The 15,155-nt window shown below is 56.1% G+C and overlaps 6 protein-coding genes across 6 annotated transcripts; 3 read left to right on the top strand and 3 right to left on the bottom strand.

Annotated features, from left to right (window-relative positions):
• Positions 1-58: 58 nt before the first annotated feature.
• On the bottom strand, positions 59-460 carry CDEST_08596 (uncharacterized protein; the record flags this gene model as incomplete). Its single annotated transcript, XM_062924755.1, has 1 exon — positions 59-460. The coding sequence occupies one exon, from the start codon at positions 458-460 to the stop codon at positions 59-61; it is 402 nt and encodes a 133-aa protein (XP_062780806.1).
• A 2,478-nt stretch (positions 461-2,938) lies between these two features.
• CDEST_08597 (Putative alcohol dehydrogenase, zinc-type, GroES-like superfamily, NAD(P)-binding domain superfamily) lies at positions 2,939-5,832 on the top strand. Its single transcript, XM_062924756.1, has 2 exons — positions 2,939-4,074; positions 4,228-5,832. The coding sequence occupies exons 1-2, from the start codon at positions 3,964-3,966 to the stop codon at positions 5,377-5,379; spliced, it is 1,263 nt and encodes a 420-aa protein (XP_062780807.1). The 5' UTR covers positions 2,939-3,963; the 3' UTR covers positions 5,380-5,832.
• Positions 5,824-7,630, bottom strand: CDEST_08598 (Putative COP9 signalosome subunit 6, MPN domain-containing protein). The gene is made up of 2 exons (XM_062924757.1): positions 7,137-7,630; positions 5,824-7,077 (listed from the first exon to the last, which is right to left on the bottom strand). The coding sequence occupies exons 1-2, from the start codon at positions 7,411-7,413 to the stop codon at positions 6,119-6,121; spliced, it is 1,236 nt and encodes a 411-aa protein (XP_062780808.1). The 5' UTR covers positions 7,414-7,630; the 3' UTR covers positions 5,824-6,118.
• A 1,169-nt stretch (positions 7,631-8,799) lies between these two features.
• On the top strand, positions 8,800-10,638 carry CDEST_08599 (uncharacterized protein; the record flags this gene model as incomplete). The annotated part of the gene is made up of 1 exon (XM_062924758.1): positions 8,800-10,638. The coding sequence occupies one exon, from the start codon at positions 8,800-8,802 to the stop codon at positions 10,636-10,638; it is 1,839 nt and encodes a 612-aa protein (XP_062780809.1).
• A 120-nt stretch (positions 10,639-10,758) lies between these two features.
• Positions 10,759-11,172, bottom strand: CDEST_08600 (uncharacterized protein; the record flags this gene model as incomplete). Its single annotated transcript, XM_062924759.1, has 1 exon — positions 10,759-11,172. The coding sequence occupies one exon, from the start codon at positions 11,170-11,172 to the stop codon at positions 10,759-10,761; it is 414 nt and encodes a 137-aa protein (XP_062780810.1).
• Positions 11,173-13,008: 1,836 nt separating this feature from the next.
• CDEST_08601 (Putative Ion channel regulatory protein, UNC-93) lies at positions 13,009-15,033 on the top strand. The gene is made up of 4 exons (XM_062924760.1): positions 13,009-13,329; positions 13,383-13,422; positions 13,480-13,687; positions 13,755-15,033. Exons 1-4 carry the CDS (start codon positions 13,202-13,204, stop codon positions 14,825-14,827), a joined length of 1,449 nt encoding a protein of 482 aa, XP_062780811.1. The 5' UTR covers positions 13,009-13,201; the 3' UTR covers positions 14,828-15,033.
• Positions 15,034-15,155: the final 122 nt, after the last annotated feature.

Below are 15,155 nucleotides of genomic sequence, written 5' to 3' on the forward strand. Positions count from 1 at the left end.
GCAGTTGAAAGCGTACTGCAAGGGAAGCTTGGGAGGCTATGATACGCGAAAGGGTCTATCATGGTGTTGAGGGCTGAACCGTCGGCACCCAACCAGGCTGGTCCTTGATGTGGTCATGTGTAGGTGCCCTGCCATAGGACCGGTAAAACGGAGTTGCAGATGCGGTGTTGTATCCGCATGCTCGCCATTCGTCTGTTGGAGAAAGCTGGCCCCAGCTGTGTGCCGCTGTACAGCCAGGATCAAGTCGAGTGCCGCACTGGCAGATGCCAACAGCAATGCATTGTTGCCTCGTTAAGTCGGCACGCCATTCTTGATGCTGCAGCGGGCTGCGGTTTCGGTAGCCGGATGCGAAGACGTCAAGGCCTGTTGCTGAACCCGGCCCGGCTTGACGAAGGTCGAGGTTAGTGAAGGAGGCACAGCTTCCGCCGAATCCCAACGTTCGTGGAGTCTCGAAGACCATACTTGGCTGCCAGGCCCAAGCTCTTCTCGCTGGGCGGGGAACTGGCAAAGCTAATGACAGTACTCTGTACAGTCCTCATCCAACCCATGAGAGGATCCCACCCCGAGGAGTTTCTGCCGCCGCGACTAGGGGCCTCGGGGGTTGGCTGGTCGTCACAGCGGGGCCAGGCATGCAGGAAGCGTGTCGAAAGTATGAAGTTGATAGGAGGGTGGCGGGAAGCGTGCTGGAGGTTGTGTGGGCTTCGACGGAACGGAATAGTGCATTTGTTTTACGTTGGGCGCCCAGGCCGGATCGCTTGTAACTAGTATTGCCGTTTGAGCTTTGACAAGATCTGTGAATGCACTCGGCGGGACGTGATTTCGCTGCTGCATTGAAGATCTCGCAGGTCTGGCAGGCCGCAGCAGGTTCGACATGATCGACCAGCACAATCGTTCGATATTTCTAACAGGGACGGGCGGCGAGGATGGAAGGAACGAACACCATCGGCATGTGGCAGCATGCAATCATTCCGCGGAGAGGACGGAATGTGCGCCACCAGCAGTCGAGATAGGGTGGAATGTGCCCAGCCCCCGTCTTACGACTCAGTTTGACTCTGAAGGCCAAAACTAGAAGCTAGGCATGACGATGTACCTGATGAGTACCTGAAATGGTGTCGGAAGGCGGGGGGAGGCGGGCGGTATTCCCAGTTCTAGAACATGGACAACTGGTCGACAAGGACGAGGCAGAGCAGGCGGCAAAATGCCATGCAACTCCAGTGTGCGGCGGCGTGCAGAGGCGAGAGAGGGAAAGGCGTTCAACCTGCCTTAGCCGGCGGTTCGTTCCATTTCAACACGACGGGCGGCGAATTGGGGAGCTTGCCTGGGCGCGTGGCAAGCTGACAGATTGTGACTCTGTATCGCGTAGGTAATGCGGCGTGAAGGGGAGGCGGAGGGTGAGAATGAGGAGCTATGGAAAGACGTGCGAGGTGGTCTAGGTAGGTTTGAGGTACCTAGGCAAGGTACCCAGTTGGACATGCAGTGCCGGCTGTTCTTTCCATCCATCGTCCAAACTTCAGATTGATTATCTAATACAAGTTATGTTTGGTGCAAAGCCAGCGACGGATTACCTTTCTCTGGAGAGAGAGGACACTTGAATAGAGCTCTCCCCTTCTTCAACGATGCAAAGTGCAGGAGTTTGGCAAGCACGCCATGGAGAGACGCAGAAGGGGAGAAGAAATTACAGCCGGACACCCTGGCTCGTCCGATCCGTCTAGGTACCTACCTACCTATAGGTACGGTCCGTACGGGTACCTTCAATGCTTTTGACGTATTGGATGGCATGCACCCCTCGACAGCTGTTCAGACCTTGGCCGGTCCTTGGTCCATGAACAGTTTGTCTTTCAACTCGAGTACCAACTACTGGTAGAGAGCACTGTTCGTCCGATGACACGCACCATGCGCGACGTTGTTTCCATGGGCCAGCTCAGTATCATCCGTATGATTCGCGCCATTGTCTCGATGACCAGCCAGCTCACTTCTAACAGCCGTCGAGCGTCCGGGTTGTCTTTCGGGGCACCATCCGGCAAAGGAGACAATCGACACGCCGAACCAGAGCCACGAATCGTTTGCGCCATCGCCCCCAGTCGCTGGTGGCCTATCCTTGATCCCTCTCACCGTCTATCCACGGATACACATGGCAAGGTCAAATACACAAGCTATCTACAGATATGGCCTGCCATTCGGCTAGCTCAATGCATCGCCTCATAATGGCTTGTTTGCCCATCATTCTTCCGTGCCATTTACCAACGATTGTACGACGACCGTTCCCCATCTCGTCCAGAACCCTTGGCAGATCAAGGCACTCAATGCCTGCCCGCGGCATCTACCCACCCACTCTCTTCACACCTCCTCATTTCCCTCCCATGTTGTTCCCCTCCATTTGAACTCTTGAGCCATGGCCATGCAGTGACATGATATATCCCTCCCCTCTTCCTCCTCCCTACCCCTCGCCTCTTGCCCCTGTCGTCTCCATTCCTTTCCGGGGCCCTCGCTCCCGGGTACCTCGCCGACCACCCATACCGCACAACAGCTGTCTGCAGTCAGTACCTTGCTCGCCATCCCTGTCTCGCATGTGGCTTTGTTGCCATTGGGGACGAGAGAAGATAATTTTTCCTGCGATTCACCGTCGTCGATACCTGCTCTGCTCTCCACCGGTCGCACTAGCAGCCCGAGACAGGCATGGCATCGCTTTGTCACCGCAACCTCAGCGAGTCTGCGGCCATCAGAGTTGGAGCCCATGCATGACCGATACCTGTCACCACTACGCCTCTGATGCCATCGAGACCATCTTTGTCACCAGCCACTAGTCCCCAATCTGTAACCGGTCCTTCCATGCCACGTCCCGAGAGTTTCGGGACTGGCTCAGCGCGTTTAACAGGGCCCAGCCCAGTCACCGCAAAAGGCAAAAAAAAAAAAAAAAAGTTACTTCTATCCGACCTCCTGTTCACAAGCACTTTCTCGCCCGTCTCCCTGTTCGGATACACCACACCCAGCCGTACACGATAGTACTTACACCTGCTGCCCAAAAGTGGGCACCTCGTCTCCTGCCGAACCACGTACCGTACTGCCCAATGTCCCTTCCGCCTACTCCCCTCCGTCATGAGCCAGTCTGGTGCCGGTCAAGGGGGGGTTGTTCTCCCGGACGCTGAGCTGGCTCCGTCGCTGGAACTCTCTCTTGCATATGATTTCCCGAGATTACGCGCACGAAGAATCTCCTAGCTTGGCCCCCGATAACTGGTCGATGTTTGGTTGGGCGAACTTGGCCAACGCTGCTGCTCATGCCCATGGTCGTCCCCCTTCGATGGGTATCCTTCGAGGCCCGCGCGGCGACTCTCCGTCTCCCCCGTTGACCCAAAAAGGCCCTTGCAAGTTGCTAATCACTGATTGACACCACCATGAGCATCATTGCCCTGGAAGAGAGTCCAGAGCCGGGCAAGCACTCAAGGCTACTTAAGGGGTGGGGGGCTACGACACCTCGAGCCATAGCTTTCCTGGTTCTCTATCACAATTCCTTGACTCCCTCCAGTTTATCATTTTTGTTTCTCGGGTGATAAATCCATTCACTTTGCCTAGGTCCCTCCCCTCCCAATACACCCCACGGCTGCCGTCTTAGCTTGAGCCATAGCATCTCTCCTCCCCTCTTCATCCCACGAGAAACCCTGCCCTCCCTCCCCTCGTGGCCCTGTTCACCCCCATCAAAAGAACACCAACCTTTCAAAACGAACCTATCAACTCTCGAGTCATCCCGCGTCGGTCCCCTCTCCATCCTAGAACCCTCGCCTCGCCAGTCGCTGTTCTCGTCATCCTTTTGCTGCCGCCACCCCCTCCATCCGGCACTTGGGCCAATCCCACCCAACGAGCCCTCCCTAATAGGAAGTTCGGCCAAGCCGCCTTGACCACCCTAAGCCGTCACCAGTCCAACATCCCACGCTTCACCCCACGTTACCGGCGTCATCTGCCTCAGACATGGCCCCAGTTGCAACCGGAGAGATGGCACCAATGCATCTACCCGTCTACAAGTCAAAGTCTTCCTCGGTCACTGCCTCTGTCTTGCATGGCCCGCGGGATCTGCGATTGGTAAGTGCCACTCCTCTCTGGCTAGTAAATGAGTTGCGACGTGGAGAATGTGGGCTCTGTTACACAATCCCCACGTTGATCCTGTCGCATCCCGACGCCTCCAAGTCCCTCCCGGCCCCGCTTGGGATATGTTAAATCTAACGACGCTTGCAGGAAACGAGATCGATCCAAGAGCCGAGTGTTGGGGAGCTGCAGATCTCCGTCAAGCGGACAGGCATCTGCGGGTCCGATGTCAGCTACTACAAGAAGTTTGCCAACGGAGACCTCTGCGCGTGCCACCCGCTCTCGCTGGGCCACGAGTCTTCGGGCGAGGTTGTTGCTATCGGTCCCCAGGTCACAGGCTTCAAACTTGGCGACAGAGTGGCTCTCGAGGTCGGCGTTCCTTGCGGCCAGTGCACCATCTGCCGCAAAGGCCGATACAACCTTTGCAAAAAGATGAGGTTCAGATCCAGCGCCAAAAGCGTCCCCCATTATCAAGGCACTCTCCAGGAACGGATCAACCACCCGGCGGCATGGTGCCACAAGATCCCGGACCACGTGTCTTACGAAGCAGCGGCTCTCCTCGAGCCCCTGTCCGTGGCGATCCATGCCGTCAACAGGGCGAAGCCCGAACCAGGATCCACGGCTTTGGTCATTGGGGCGGGGACCGTCGGCCTGTTGACGGCGGCAATGGCCCGCCAAGCCGGCTGTGCGCAAGTCACAATCACTGATGTCGATGCCGGCCGAGTCGAGTACGCAGTCGAGAAGGGCTTTGCCACGCACGGCCACGTCGTCAACAGCAACTCGGGCACCTCGACACCCGCAGACCCGGGAGTCATGACCCCCGCCAGCATCTTCTCGGTCCAGAGCGTTCAGGGCAAGTTTGAAGGCGCCAAATCGTTGGCCGTAGAGATCCTCGCCCTCACCAAAGTCCCGGAAGAGGTCGACGTGGACTACGAAGACGACGGTGTTGACGTCACATTCGAGTGCACCGGGAAGGAGGTCTGCATGCAGACCAGCCTATACGCCACGAGACCGGGCGGCAAAGTCGTTATGGTGGGCATGGGCACCCCCGTCCAGACGCTCCCGTTGTCCGTCGCGCACCTGAGGGAGATCGACATCCTCGGCATCTTCCGGTACGCCAACACGTACCCGACGGGCGTCCGTCTGCTCTGCGCCAAGGGCAACGGCGGCCTTCCCTGCCTGGACGATATGGTCACCCACCGGTTTAAAGGCCTCCACAACGCTTCGAAGGCCTTTGAGCTGGCGAGCCGGACGTGCGATGACGAGGGCAAGCTGGTTCTCAAGGTCGTCATTGAGGCCTGAGCGGGAGAGGCGTATGTTGTTCAGGACCATTGCCCTCGGTGCACCCTCCACGAATTTTGACGATTGATACCAAACTAGAAATTTTCTCTCCGTCTTTTTTTTAGCCGTATTTTCCCCCTTTTGCTTCTCTTTCTTCCTCTTTTTCCCTGCCTTTCACTGAGCGAGGGCACATACGGAGCGCTGGTAGGCTGAGCAAGCGGATATGAAGGTTAGCAACGAGTAACAGCAAGAGTCGGCTGGGCTGGCTACTGGGATAGAATTGACAGGCAAGAGCGGTGGGCGCTTATAGGTCTCTTTTCCCCTTTGGTTCTGATATGTTGGGACATACAAAAAAGAAGTGGTTCCCGGGATAATAGTAAGAGAGGGATTGCCTGGAAATTCAAAGTAGGATAATCAAGCAAAAATAGTAAAAGAGTCCAGTTCCCTCTCAACACACTTCTTGTGGGAAAGGACATTACCGAGGGGGGGGGGGGGGGGGGGGGGGAAGCAAGATAGAGAAGAAGAAGGAGGGAGAGAAGGAGAGAGGGTCAGGAAACCCCGTCATTTTAGAACGGGCCACTTTTCTCATGAGTTGAAAGCGATTCAATTCATCGGATCCTTTTCTCGGGTCCTCGCACATATAGTCATTTCTACATTTATTCCCGAACGCCACTCCATGAATAAGAATGATATTACCCCAAAACAGGTCAATGTTGCGCGCTGTCGCTCAGGTCGAAACGACTGCCCCAAACGCCGCACTCTACATCATGATGTCGCCTGCGCCAGGGATATTGAAACCAGAAGACCCGTAACCCGGGAAGTCGGTCGGCACTCCCCCCCGGTTCCGACTCCGGGCGGTCTCGGCGATGCCAAACTTCTTCCCAAGATCCCGCATGCCGTTGATGCTCTGCATAAGGTCGTTAAGACGCGAGGTAATGGCTACGTCGTTCTCCTCACAGAGAACTTCCTTCTCGAAGGCGTCCGCATCCGAGGGGACGACAAGGTCTAGCCGGTTAACGAGGGCCTGGATCTGGCGAAGAATCGTGTGCGACGGTGTTGTCTGCATCCCGTCGGCGGTGGCGGTGGCGGATTTCTCCGTGCCGGATAGGTATTCGGGCGGCAGGCGCTCGAGGTAGGTCGTGATGAGGCGGATGCGGCCCTGCAGCATCTTGACGGCGTTCGCCTTGGCCGTCAGCGCGGCGACCATCTCCTCCTCCTCTGGCGACAGCTGAGCTTCGGTGTGAGCCTTATCGTCCGACTCGACGACGCGGCGTTTGCCTCCGGACTCGACGAGCTGCACCTTGGGCTTGGCAGAGGTCTCCGTGGGGGCCTCGATGGCGGTGGCATTGCCGGCGCCGCGGGCGACGTGATCCATGCTAATCATCTCGGCCTCTCCCGTCTCAACCGTGTAGGGAAGCTCGCGAAAGCGAAGCTTGAGCTTGGACTCGCCGTCATCCATCTTCTTGTCCTCACCATCTGCCTCAGCGGCGCGCGGGTCGTCGACCTCGTAGTTGGACTCGTAGATGGACATGGGCAGCTTGCCGCCGACAGAGTGGGTGAAGACTTCCTCCGGGTGAAAGCCGAGAAGCAGAGCGGACTCATTGAATTCGGAGAGGAGCTGGTGATGGATCGGGAGGATCGTGGGCGTCGGGCCGGCGGCGGCGAGAAGGGTGTACCAGCCGACAAGGTCAAGGCCGCGGTCTTTGTGAACTGTCTTCACTTCGGGCGTTGTTAGTCGTCTCTGTGTCGGAAAGCTGGATTGGAAACCATGCACATACTCTGTTCTAATCTTGCCCCGAACCGCTCAGGGTCCAACAGGTAGCCGCCTTCTACCTCGGGTGCTTCCTTTGTGTGGCAGTCAAACGCATGTTCGATGGTGATCTCTCGGCCGTTCTGCTGGCCGAGTAGGGCGCCAACGATGGGCCCTGGCTGCGAGCGCAGAGTGTGGCGCGTGATGTAGTCGGATATAGTGAGGAGAACGAGGGGGTGCAGGACCGCCTGGAGCTCGGATGACTTCTGGCTCGAGATGAGCGGGTTGACGCTGGAAGTTGCCATGGTCAGGCGATGCTCTGGCCGTGGCCGGAACTGTCGATTGATCTTATCCAAGTACGGAAACCATGAGAGGGAAAGGGAACGCTAGTCAGAGCAGATGAAAATCGTTCTCTTGGTGAGTGTCCTTCGTCGTTTGCTTGTCGTCACCTAGGTATCGAGGCAAGTTGGGGTTGGAGGGTGGGTGAAACTGCCTGAAGGCTGCCCCGCGATGTGGGGATAGGTACTTGCCTTACTTACCTATGGGGTTCAGGTCTACGTATTCGCGCCCGGCAGGAGCTACCGGTCCCAACCCAGGAAACAAAGTTGAGGCTGATGAGGAGGCTGAAGCAAACGGTTGAGCCACCTGAGCAGTCATTGGCTGCGTACTCTGACCAATGACATTTGCTTGGAGCTATTGTGGGGCCAGCCTCTCCAACCTCCATTCAATTCGATTTGATCCAAACGCATCATTCCTATCACAGTGCTTTTTTTCTTCATTGGTGCTGTTATCTCTTCTTTACTTGGCTTTCGGTCGCAACTGGCAACACATACCAACAGTACCTACACCCCCCCATTTGCATCATCCTTGCCCTCCTTCAGCCTGGTTATCTGAGCTACCTATCAAAAGCATGTTGAGATGGGATTACAATCTCTTTCCACTGCCTAACACGTCATTGGCTTCTCTCTGTACCTGGCACAGCACAGTCAACCTCCCTGGAGACCTTAAGCTTAGCAGTGAGGTGAGATGCTTTGAGCACACCAACCGCTGCACAAGGGAGCAAGTGCTTCCCATTGAGATAAGCTGTCCTCTCAACATCCATGATTGAAGATACTTCAGACAATCAATCAACAACCTATAGAGTGTCTTCTTACCCCAAGCTGGCTGCATTGATGGGCACGTACCTTAGGTAAGTAGGTGGCTGCAAGGCCGGGGCGCTCACCCTCCCCAACCCGATGCAGCTTTCCCTGCCAAGTGGCAATCTGCATCTTGACAGAGAGAAAAGTGGTATCCAAAGTGCTTGTCACAGTACGCGAGACGTTGTGAACTAGGGCCTTTTTCCCTCCCAGTCTAGTGACTGCTGGTCCAAAGACGTCGTTGAAAGACAGATTGTGCAACATGCCAACACCTTTCTCTCAGCTCCTCTCTTTGCTGTTCATGACTTGCTGCCGCTGCTGCTGCTGCCGTGCCCAGCTTCTTCGTCATTCCAACATGGACTCTGCATCCTCGCGAAGCTATTGTTGGTCCTGACAGGGTTCAAATATGGGATGCTTGGCCATCCCTATCAGCTAGCCGTATCCCTCTTGTCTCATCAACGTTGCATCCGCTCCCGCTCCCGCATTCTGGACCCGGAGACAGCATCCTATTCTCTTTTCCCATCCTCCATCTCCCACCTCCCACCTCCCATCGACATGGAAGGCTCCCATCTGCACTTTGGCATGTTTCCTCCAGCCTTTCCGACAACGCCTGCAACCTACTATCCGCAGCCTATCACTCCCGCCAAACGCGAGGATGACGATGTTCAATTCGTATCCTCCAACCCTGTCAAGAGAAGGAGGATCGACGGTCATCAGACCACTCCACAGTCCATCACGAGCTCGCCACATACAAGGCAGCTTGCACCCAGCAGCCATCAGCCACTGGAGCCCGCCAAGTTGATTGTTCAACCGGAAAGACGGGGGAGCACTGGCATGGTTGATCCCATCGTGGCGACCCATATGCCTGACATGGACCCGACGAGAGGATGTTCCGTACCGACACCGGAGAGATCTGGCTACCAGGAGTCATTCTGGACCGCACCGTGCACCGGCCCACAAAGTTCACCGCCAGTGTCACCGAAATCATTCCCAGAGCAAGTCTCATCGTCGATGCTTCGGACGGACAAGAGCGATGAGCCTGCTGCACATGGGCACCTGGGCGGAAACCATGCCGCCGCCGCCGGTTGGCCCGGACCGGCCCAGCCGATTGCTACCCCAACTCAAGGCCCTCGGCCGTCGGCAACGAGAGATCAAGGTACGCCAAGTCAAGTGCAGCCAGAGAACCAGAACCACACTGAGACTTCAAAGGACATGGCGTCGATGACTTATGCTTCCCCGGTTCCAGCCGGCGTTGCTAAGCCGGAGAGGACCGCCTCTACCGTCAATGTGGTACCGATAGTAAATGCCATGATTACGCCTTGGCAACACACCGCCGAAGTGCCTGTCTCGGACCACTCTTGCACTGGCACTGAGACGGAGCATGCCGCATTTGCTCCTTCATTCCAACAGCATACGAAGAGCAGCTGTTCAAAAGCTACCGTTGCCCAGTTCCAACCTTACGTTGGACACTCTACACCTTCTTCAAGTCCGTTAACTTTAGCTGCCCACGTTGGGTCTCATGGTGCGATGGATACGCAGGCCGGCACTTGCAGCGGCCGTCCTGCATCAGGGACAGCAAAAGGCCCATGCCGGCAGTGTATGGAGGCAAGGATGAGGCAGCAAGCTGCTAACATGGCCGTTGCTGCCAGTATCCTTCCTTCTGTTCCGAAGGCGCCAACGTCAAGCCAAACTTCCGCACCGCCATCCACGCTTCAACAACCCTGGGCACACCTTTTGGGGCTCAATCCGTATCACAACGTCATGGCTGGAGCTATGTACGGCCCTCTCCTTCAACAGCCTCTAGTGAATGGGCCAAACGGCCCCTTTGCCATTCCTTCACAACAGTCACACCTGCCTCCTGGACTCCCTCCACACCAGTCAGCAGGGAACATGTTTCATTTCGGATCTGCACCCCCCATGCAGCAAACGCAAGCATATGTTACGCAGCAACCGCCAGTCAAAGCGATCAAAGCAGCTCCCGCAAGCTCAAAGCCGCAAACATCGAGAATCCCCGACACGCAACTAACGACAAAACACATTGTCGTTGATATTGCCGACACGTGTCTCGACATCTTTCCCTTTGCCGAGGTGGCGAAACGGCACAATCAGCCGGAGCAAAAAGTCAGGGACATCTTCGCCGCCGTCATACAGGTGCCTCTGCTTCGCTGTCCCACGGACAAGAGGCGAGCCGGCAAGCTAGGTACCGCTCGGGTCAAGGAATTCAACCAGGCGAAGAAGGAGATGCAGGCGCAACAAGGCAACACGGGTCAGGCGCGCCAGGAGTCTCCGAACCAGATGACTTACCCGTCGTCTGCTTGGGACATTGCGCAGTTCATGGGCGCGAGCGACGTACGACTCGGTGGGCTCACGCAGTATTCGGGTCCGTGGTCATGATCAGGATTGTGTTATTTTAGAGGGCAGTCACTGCATTTCACGGCGTTTGGTTCTTCCGGTCATGTGGAGGCGGAGGAGGTATCGTGAGTTTGTATCTATACCCAGGCCGGCAAATCGTCCCTAAACTTGACCACCAGATCCAGTCCTAGTCTCCTGAATGTTGCTCCCGTCACCATTCGGAGTTTCTCGGCCGCCTTCACTGCGGGCGCCAGGCCAACGCACATCACCGCACTCCTCCTCCCGTACCAGGCTCGCCGCGAAGTTCCTCTGTCGCGACGAGCGCGTGTGCTCGAGCATGGCGCGCCGGAGACGGCGCATGCTCTCCTCGTTTCCGTCGGCCGCGGCACGCCTGTGGTCGGCCATGATAGCGGCGTGCTCCTCTTCGTGCAGCCTGCGGTTTTGGGTGTAGTTCTGGGACCGGTGGCACGACGCGCAGCTGTCGTTGATGAAGGCGGGCTGCCAGCGCTCGCCTCCGCACCCGGTGCCTGCGCCGCAGTCCCGGAGCCGGGTGCGCAGAGTGTGGCCGCAGGACATTGTGGTTTCCGTACCTTGACACATGGTGTGGGTTCTGGCCGATTTGGCCCTGCTATCTGGTTTTGGATGTTTCCAGCTCTGGACATTCTTTTTCTGCACTTGGCGGATAAACCGTCTATTAATAATCGACGGTCCCTATCAAAAGTCATTGTTCTGTCACAGGGAGGCTCTGCAATCTGTTCGCAATCCAGGTCTTTTGTTTCGGCCTGTGACGTTGTGACAATTTTTGTGTCAAAGGGAAGGCATTATCGTTTTGGTAATCTTTGTTGAACCATGTTTTGAGGCTCAGGAACTCATCGGCAGGGAACGAGTGGATTCAAGGGGATATTTAGTATCTCCCTCAAAACAGTGGCCTGTTGTACGTTTGAAGTCCACATGATTAAAAGCTTTGTGGGCATGAATCACTCGTGGGCGCATATGGCGGGAAACAACCGTCGCAACAGGCGACCCTTACAAGACCATTTTTCATATCCATCCGCCACTGCCGTGTCCCACTACCGTCAACCAAGAAAGGGAATTGGCAACAAATCATTGTCAATCTGCGCGTGAGCTCGCGGTCATCAAGATACGGAGTCTTCCGGGGTCCAGAATTGCCGGGCCCCGGGAGCATCATCCTCCGGAAGCGCACGGCCCGCCGGGATCCCGGAAGTGGTACCGGAACACCTCTAGCAAGCAGATATGAGGCAATAGCAAGTTGACTTTAGCTTCCTAGAAAGCTGCTTGTAGATTGAAACCTTGCCACATCCATGGATCGGTCAGGAAATGTCGATTATGGGGGTCGGCCCAAGTGCGACGTTGACCTCTCCCCACGGGGAGAGAAGGAGAGTCATGAGCTTAAGGTTTGACGTGCCCGCCTTAATTTCCACTCATCTTTCTCCGCGACTCCAAAGTAACGTTTCAACGGCCACGTTATATTTCAGAGTCCGCCTTTCCACACTGATATGAGGCACGTTTCCTCTGAGGCTCTCAATGGGGCCCCAAAGCCTTGTTTACTCTTTCTTGTAACAACAAGTCCATCTCCCCGCCGAGCACGCGAGTAAGTATGATTTACCCCAGCCTCTGATTCTGGAGACTCCAATGTTTTCCATACATTCAAGACCGAAACCCTCTGGCACATAGCAGGACCATTGCAAACCGAAAGCAGACAAGCAGACCGAGATGCTACGGCGCGATGGGTCACTATGCCATCATCAGCAAGACCTGGACGTCTCAAAACTGCAGTCTCTAAATGGATTACCGAAGTTCGGATGTAGAACTGAGTCCATCGCCGCCAATGCCCCGCGTCGTGTGTCGTCCAAATTGCCGCTTCCAGATATGCTAATGTCACGTTCCATCGGAGAAAACGGCATGCAACACACCAGCTGGGCGGAGCCTTGAACGAACTCCTATTCGTCTTCAAGGTGAATCATCCTCGCGGGTGGCGCCGGGATGCGAAGCGCCCCCCCTAAAAAAAGCCGGGACAGACCCAGTTTCCTGGATCAACGCTCGAGCAAGGTGAACGAATCAGCGCACGATATCCGATCTCAGCTCGAACCTCGTTCCCACATGGATCACGGGTTTGGACTTGTCCCCCCAGAAAGATGTGGTCCTCCGTCTCGAGAAAAATTCTGGATACTGCGGAGAAGAAGACCAGGAAGAGGACCCTCAGCTTATCTTCTTGTGTCGTTTCCCCGCTTGGTCACCGCGTTGTTACCATGTTGTATCTGCTAAGAGGAAGAGGGAAAAAAGGGGGACCGTTGCTCGCGGGAAACTTTCGTTGAGAGATAGGAGGAATGTGGAGTACAGTAATCCATCGTCCCATCACGTTGACCTCGACTTCAACGTTGCCGTGTCTCGTGTCATTCTCTCTTTTCTAGAACCCGCTTCGCCGAACGACCATTGTAGCGGATGTCACGGTGAACCGAGAGACACAACTCTCTTTTAACCCCAAGCACTTTTCAATCGTGAAGTGTTAAGAAGACGAAGAAGTTTGCAAACAGCAGTCTATTCACGAACAACATTGTCGATAACCGAAGCCGGACGGACCATCATGAGCGCTGAGGAACCCCGCCATGTGCCTAATGAGGTGCCAGTTGACGTCGAAGTTGTCGGTGATGCAGATGTCGAGGCCGGAGAAGATTCTAAGCTCATGAAACTGTATTCGCACCCTTGGACGCAGTGAGTAACGACGGGATCTCTTGATGTATCGCAACCGCTGAATCTCGCCCCAGGATCATTCTCATCAGCTTCATCTGCTTCTGTCTCCCGGGAGTAAGTGGCGCCCCCTAATATATAGTAACACAATACATAAAGCTGACAGACGCACAGATGTACAACGCCCTCACAGGCCTTGGCGGTTCTGGTCAAGTCGACTCGACCGTCGCGGCTAACGCGACTGTCGCCCTCCTCTCCACCACGGCCGTGGCGGCGTTGTTCTTCGTCGGTCCGATCCTTGCACTCGTCGGTCCGAAGATCGCTTTCCTCATCGGCGGCTGGACGTACGCTCTCTACAGCGGGAGTCTTCTCAACTTCAACCGTAAGTTGCTTCTTCTTCCTTTCACCCTTCCTCCGTCCCCCGGCCCTCACTAAACCAAACCCCAAAGACAATGCAAACGGCCCCTTTGTCATCGCCGCCGGCGCGATCCTCGGCATCGGCTCCTCCTTCATCTGGATCGTCCAGGGCGCCATCATGACGACATACGTCCACGAATCGCAAAAGGGGCGCGCCATCGCCGTCTTCTGGATCATCTTCAACCTCGGCGGCGGCGTCGGCTCCCTCGCGGCCTTTGGTCTCAACTTTTCGTCCACCACGGGCACCGTCAACGACGCGACCTACATCGCCCTCATGGCCATCATGCTTTTCGGCTGGGCGCTGGGCATCTTCATCTGTTCGCCGAAGCGCATCCGCCTCGCCCAGCTGCACGCTGCCACCGAGACCGAAAACCACTCGATGCGCGGCCTGTTGGACATGACGGTCGCAACGCTCTGCAACTGGCGCGTTGCCTGCATGCTGCCGCTCTTCTTCTGCGCCAACGTCTTCTATTCGTACCAACAGAACAACGTCAACGGCATGACCTTCAACATCCGCACCCGCTCCCTCAATGGCGCGCTGTACTGGATGGCCCAGATGTTTGGAGGCCTCCTCATCGGCCTGCTCCTGGATCTGCCCATGCTCGAGCGACCCGGCCGCGCCCGCCTCGGCTGGGTCCTCCTCTTTGTTACCGGAATGGTTACCTGGGGCGGCGGCTACCAGTTCCAGAAGTGGCAGGATGCCCGCCACGCGCAGGGCCTCATACAGGACGTCGACTACACCCAGGGGTCCATCTCGACGGGGCCCATCTTCCTTTACATCTTCTATGGCGCCTACGACTCGCTGTGGCAGTCGTACTGCTACTGGCTCATGGGCACCCAGTCCAACTCGACGGGCCGGGCGGCCGTGCTCGTCGGCGCCTACAAGGCCTTCCAGGCGGCAGGCGGCGCCATGGCCTGGAGGATCAACGCCCAGCACACGAGCGCCATGACGCAGCTCGCCATGAACTGGGGGCTAAGCATCGGCTCGTTGGTTCTCGCGCTGCCGACGGTGTTGGCGGTGACCAAGAGCACCAGCGTCACGGAAGAGGCTGGCGCCGAAACGCCCAGTGAGAAGACCGAGGAGAAGATGGTCGAGGACTCATAAGCCTGGAACGGGTGTTGAAGTGAAAGTAATGTACGTCCGAAAGGACGTATCTTTATATACAAAGAGATATGTCTCTGATTCCCATGATCAGTGCAGAGCAGTTGTGATGGAAAAATGTATTACTTCTTAATGTCAAAAGCATCTTATCGCGAGTGTTGATACAAATCTGATCGACCTTGAGACGTAGGAATCTCTCGAATGCCTCCGGTAGCCATTATGTACGGCGTGGCTAGGACTCAAACTTCTAACTCAAGATAACATGTACGATTTCAGAAGTAGCGGCTGATGAACGTGGGCGACGCAATATCTCGCCATCAGTATTGGATTC

The sequence above is a fragment of the Colletotrichum destructivum genome, chromosome 5 (genome assembly GCF_034447905.1).
Source record: "Colletotrichum destructivum chromosome 5, complete sequence".
Lineage (NCBI taxonomy): Eukaryota > Fungi > Ascomycota > Sordariomycetes > Glomerellales > Glomerellaceae > Colletotrichum > Colletotrichum destructivum.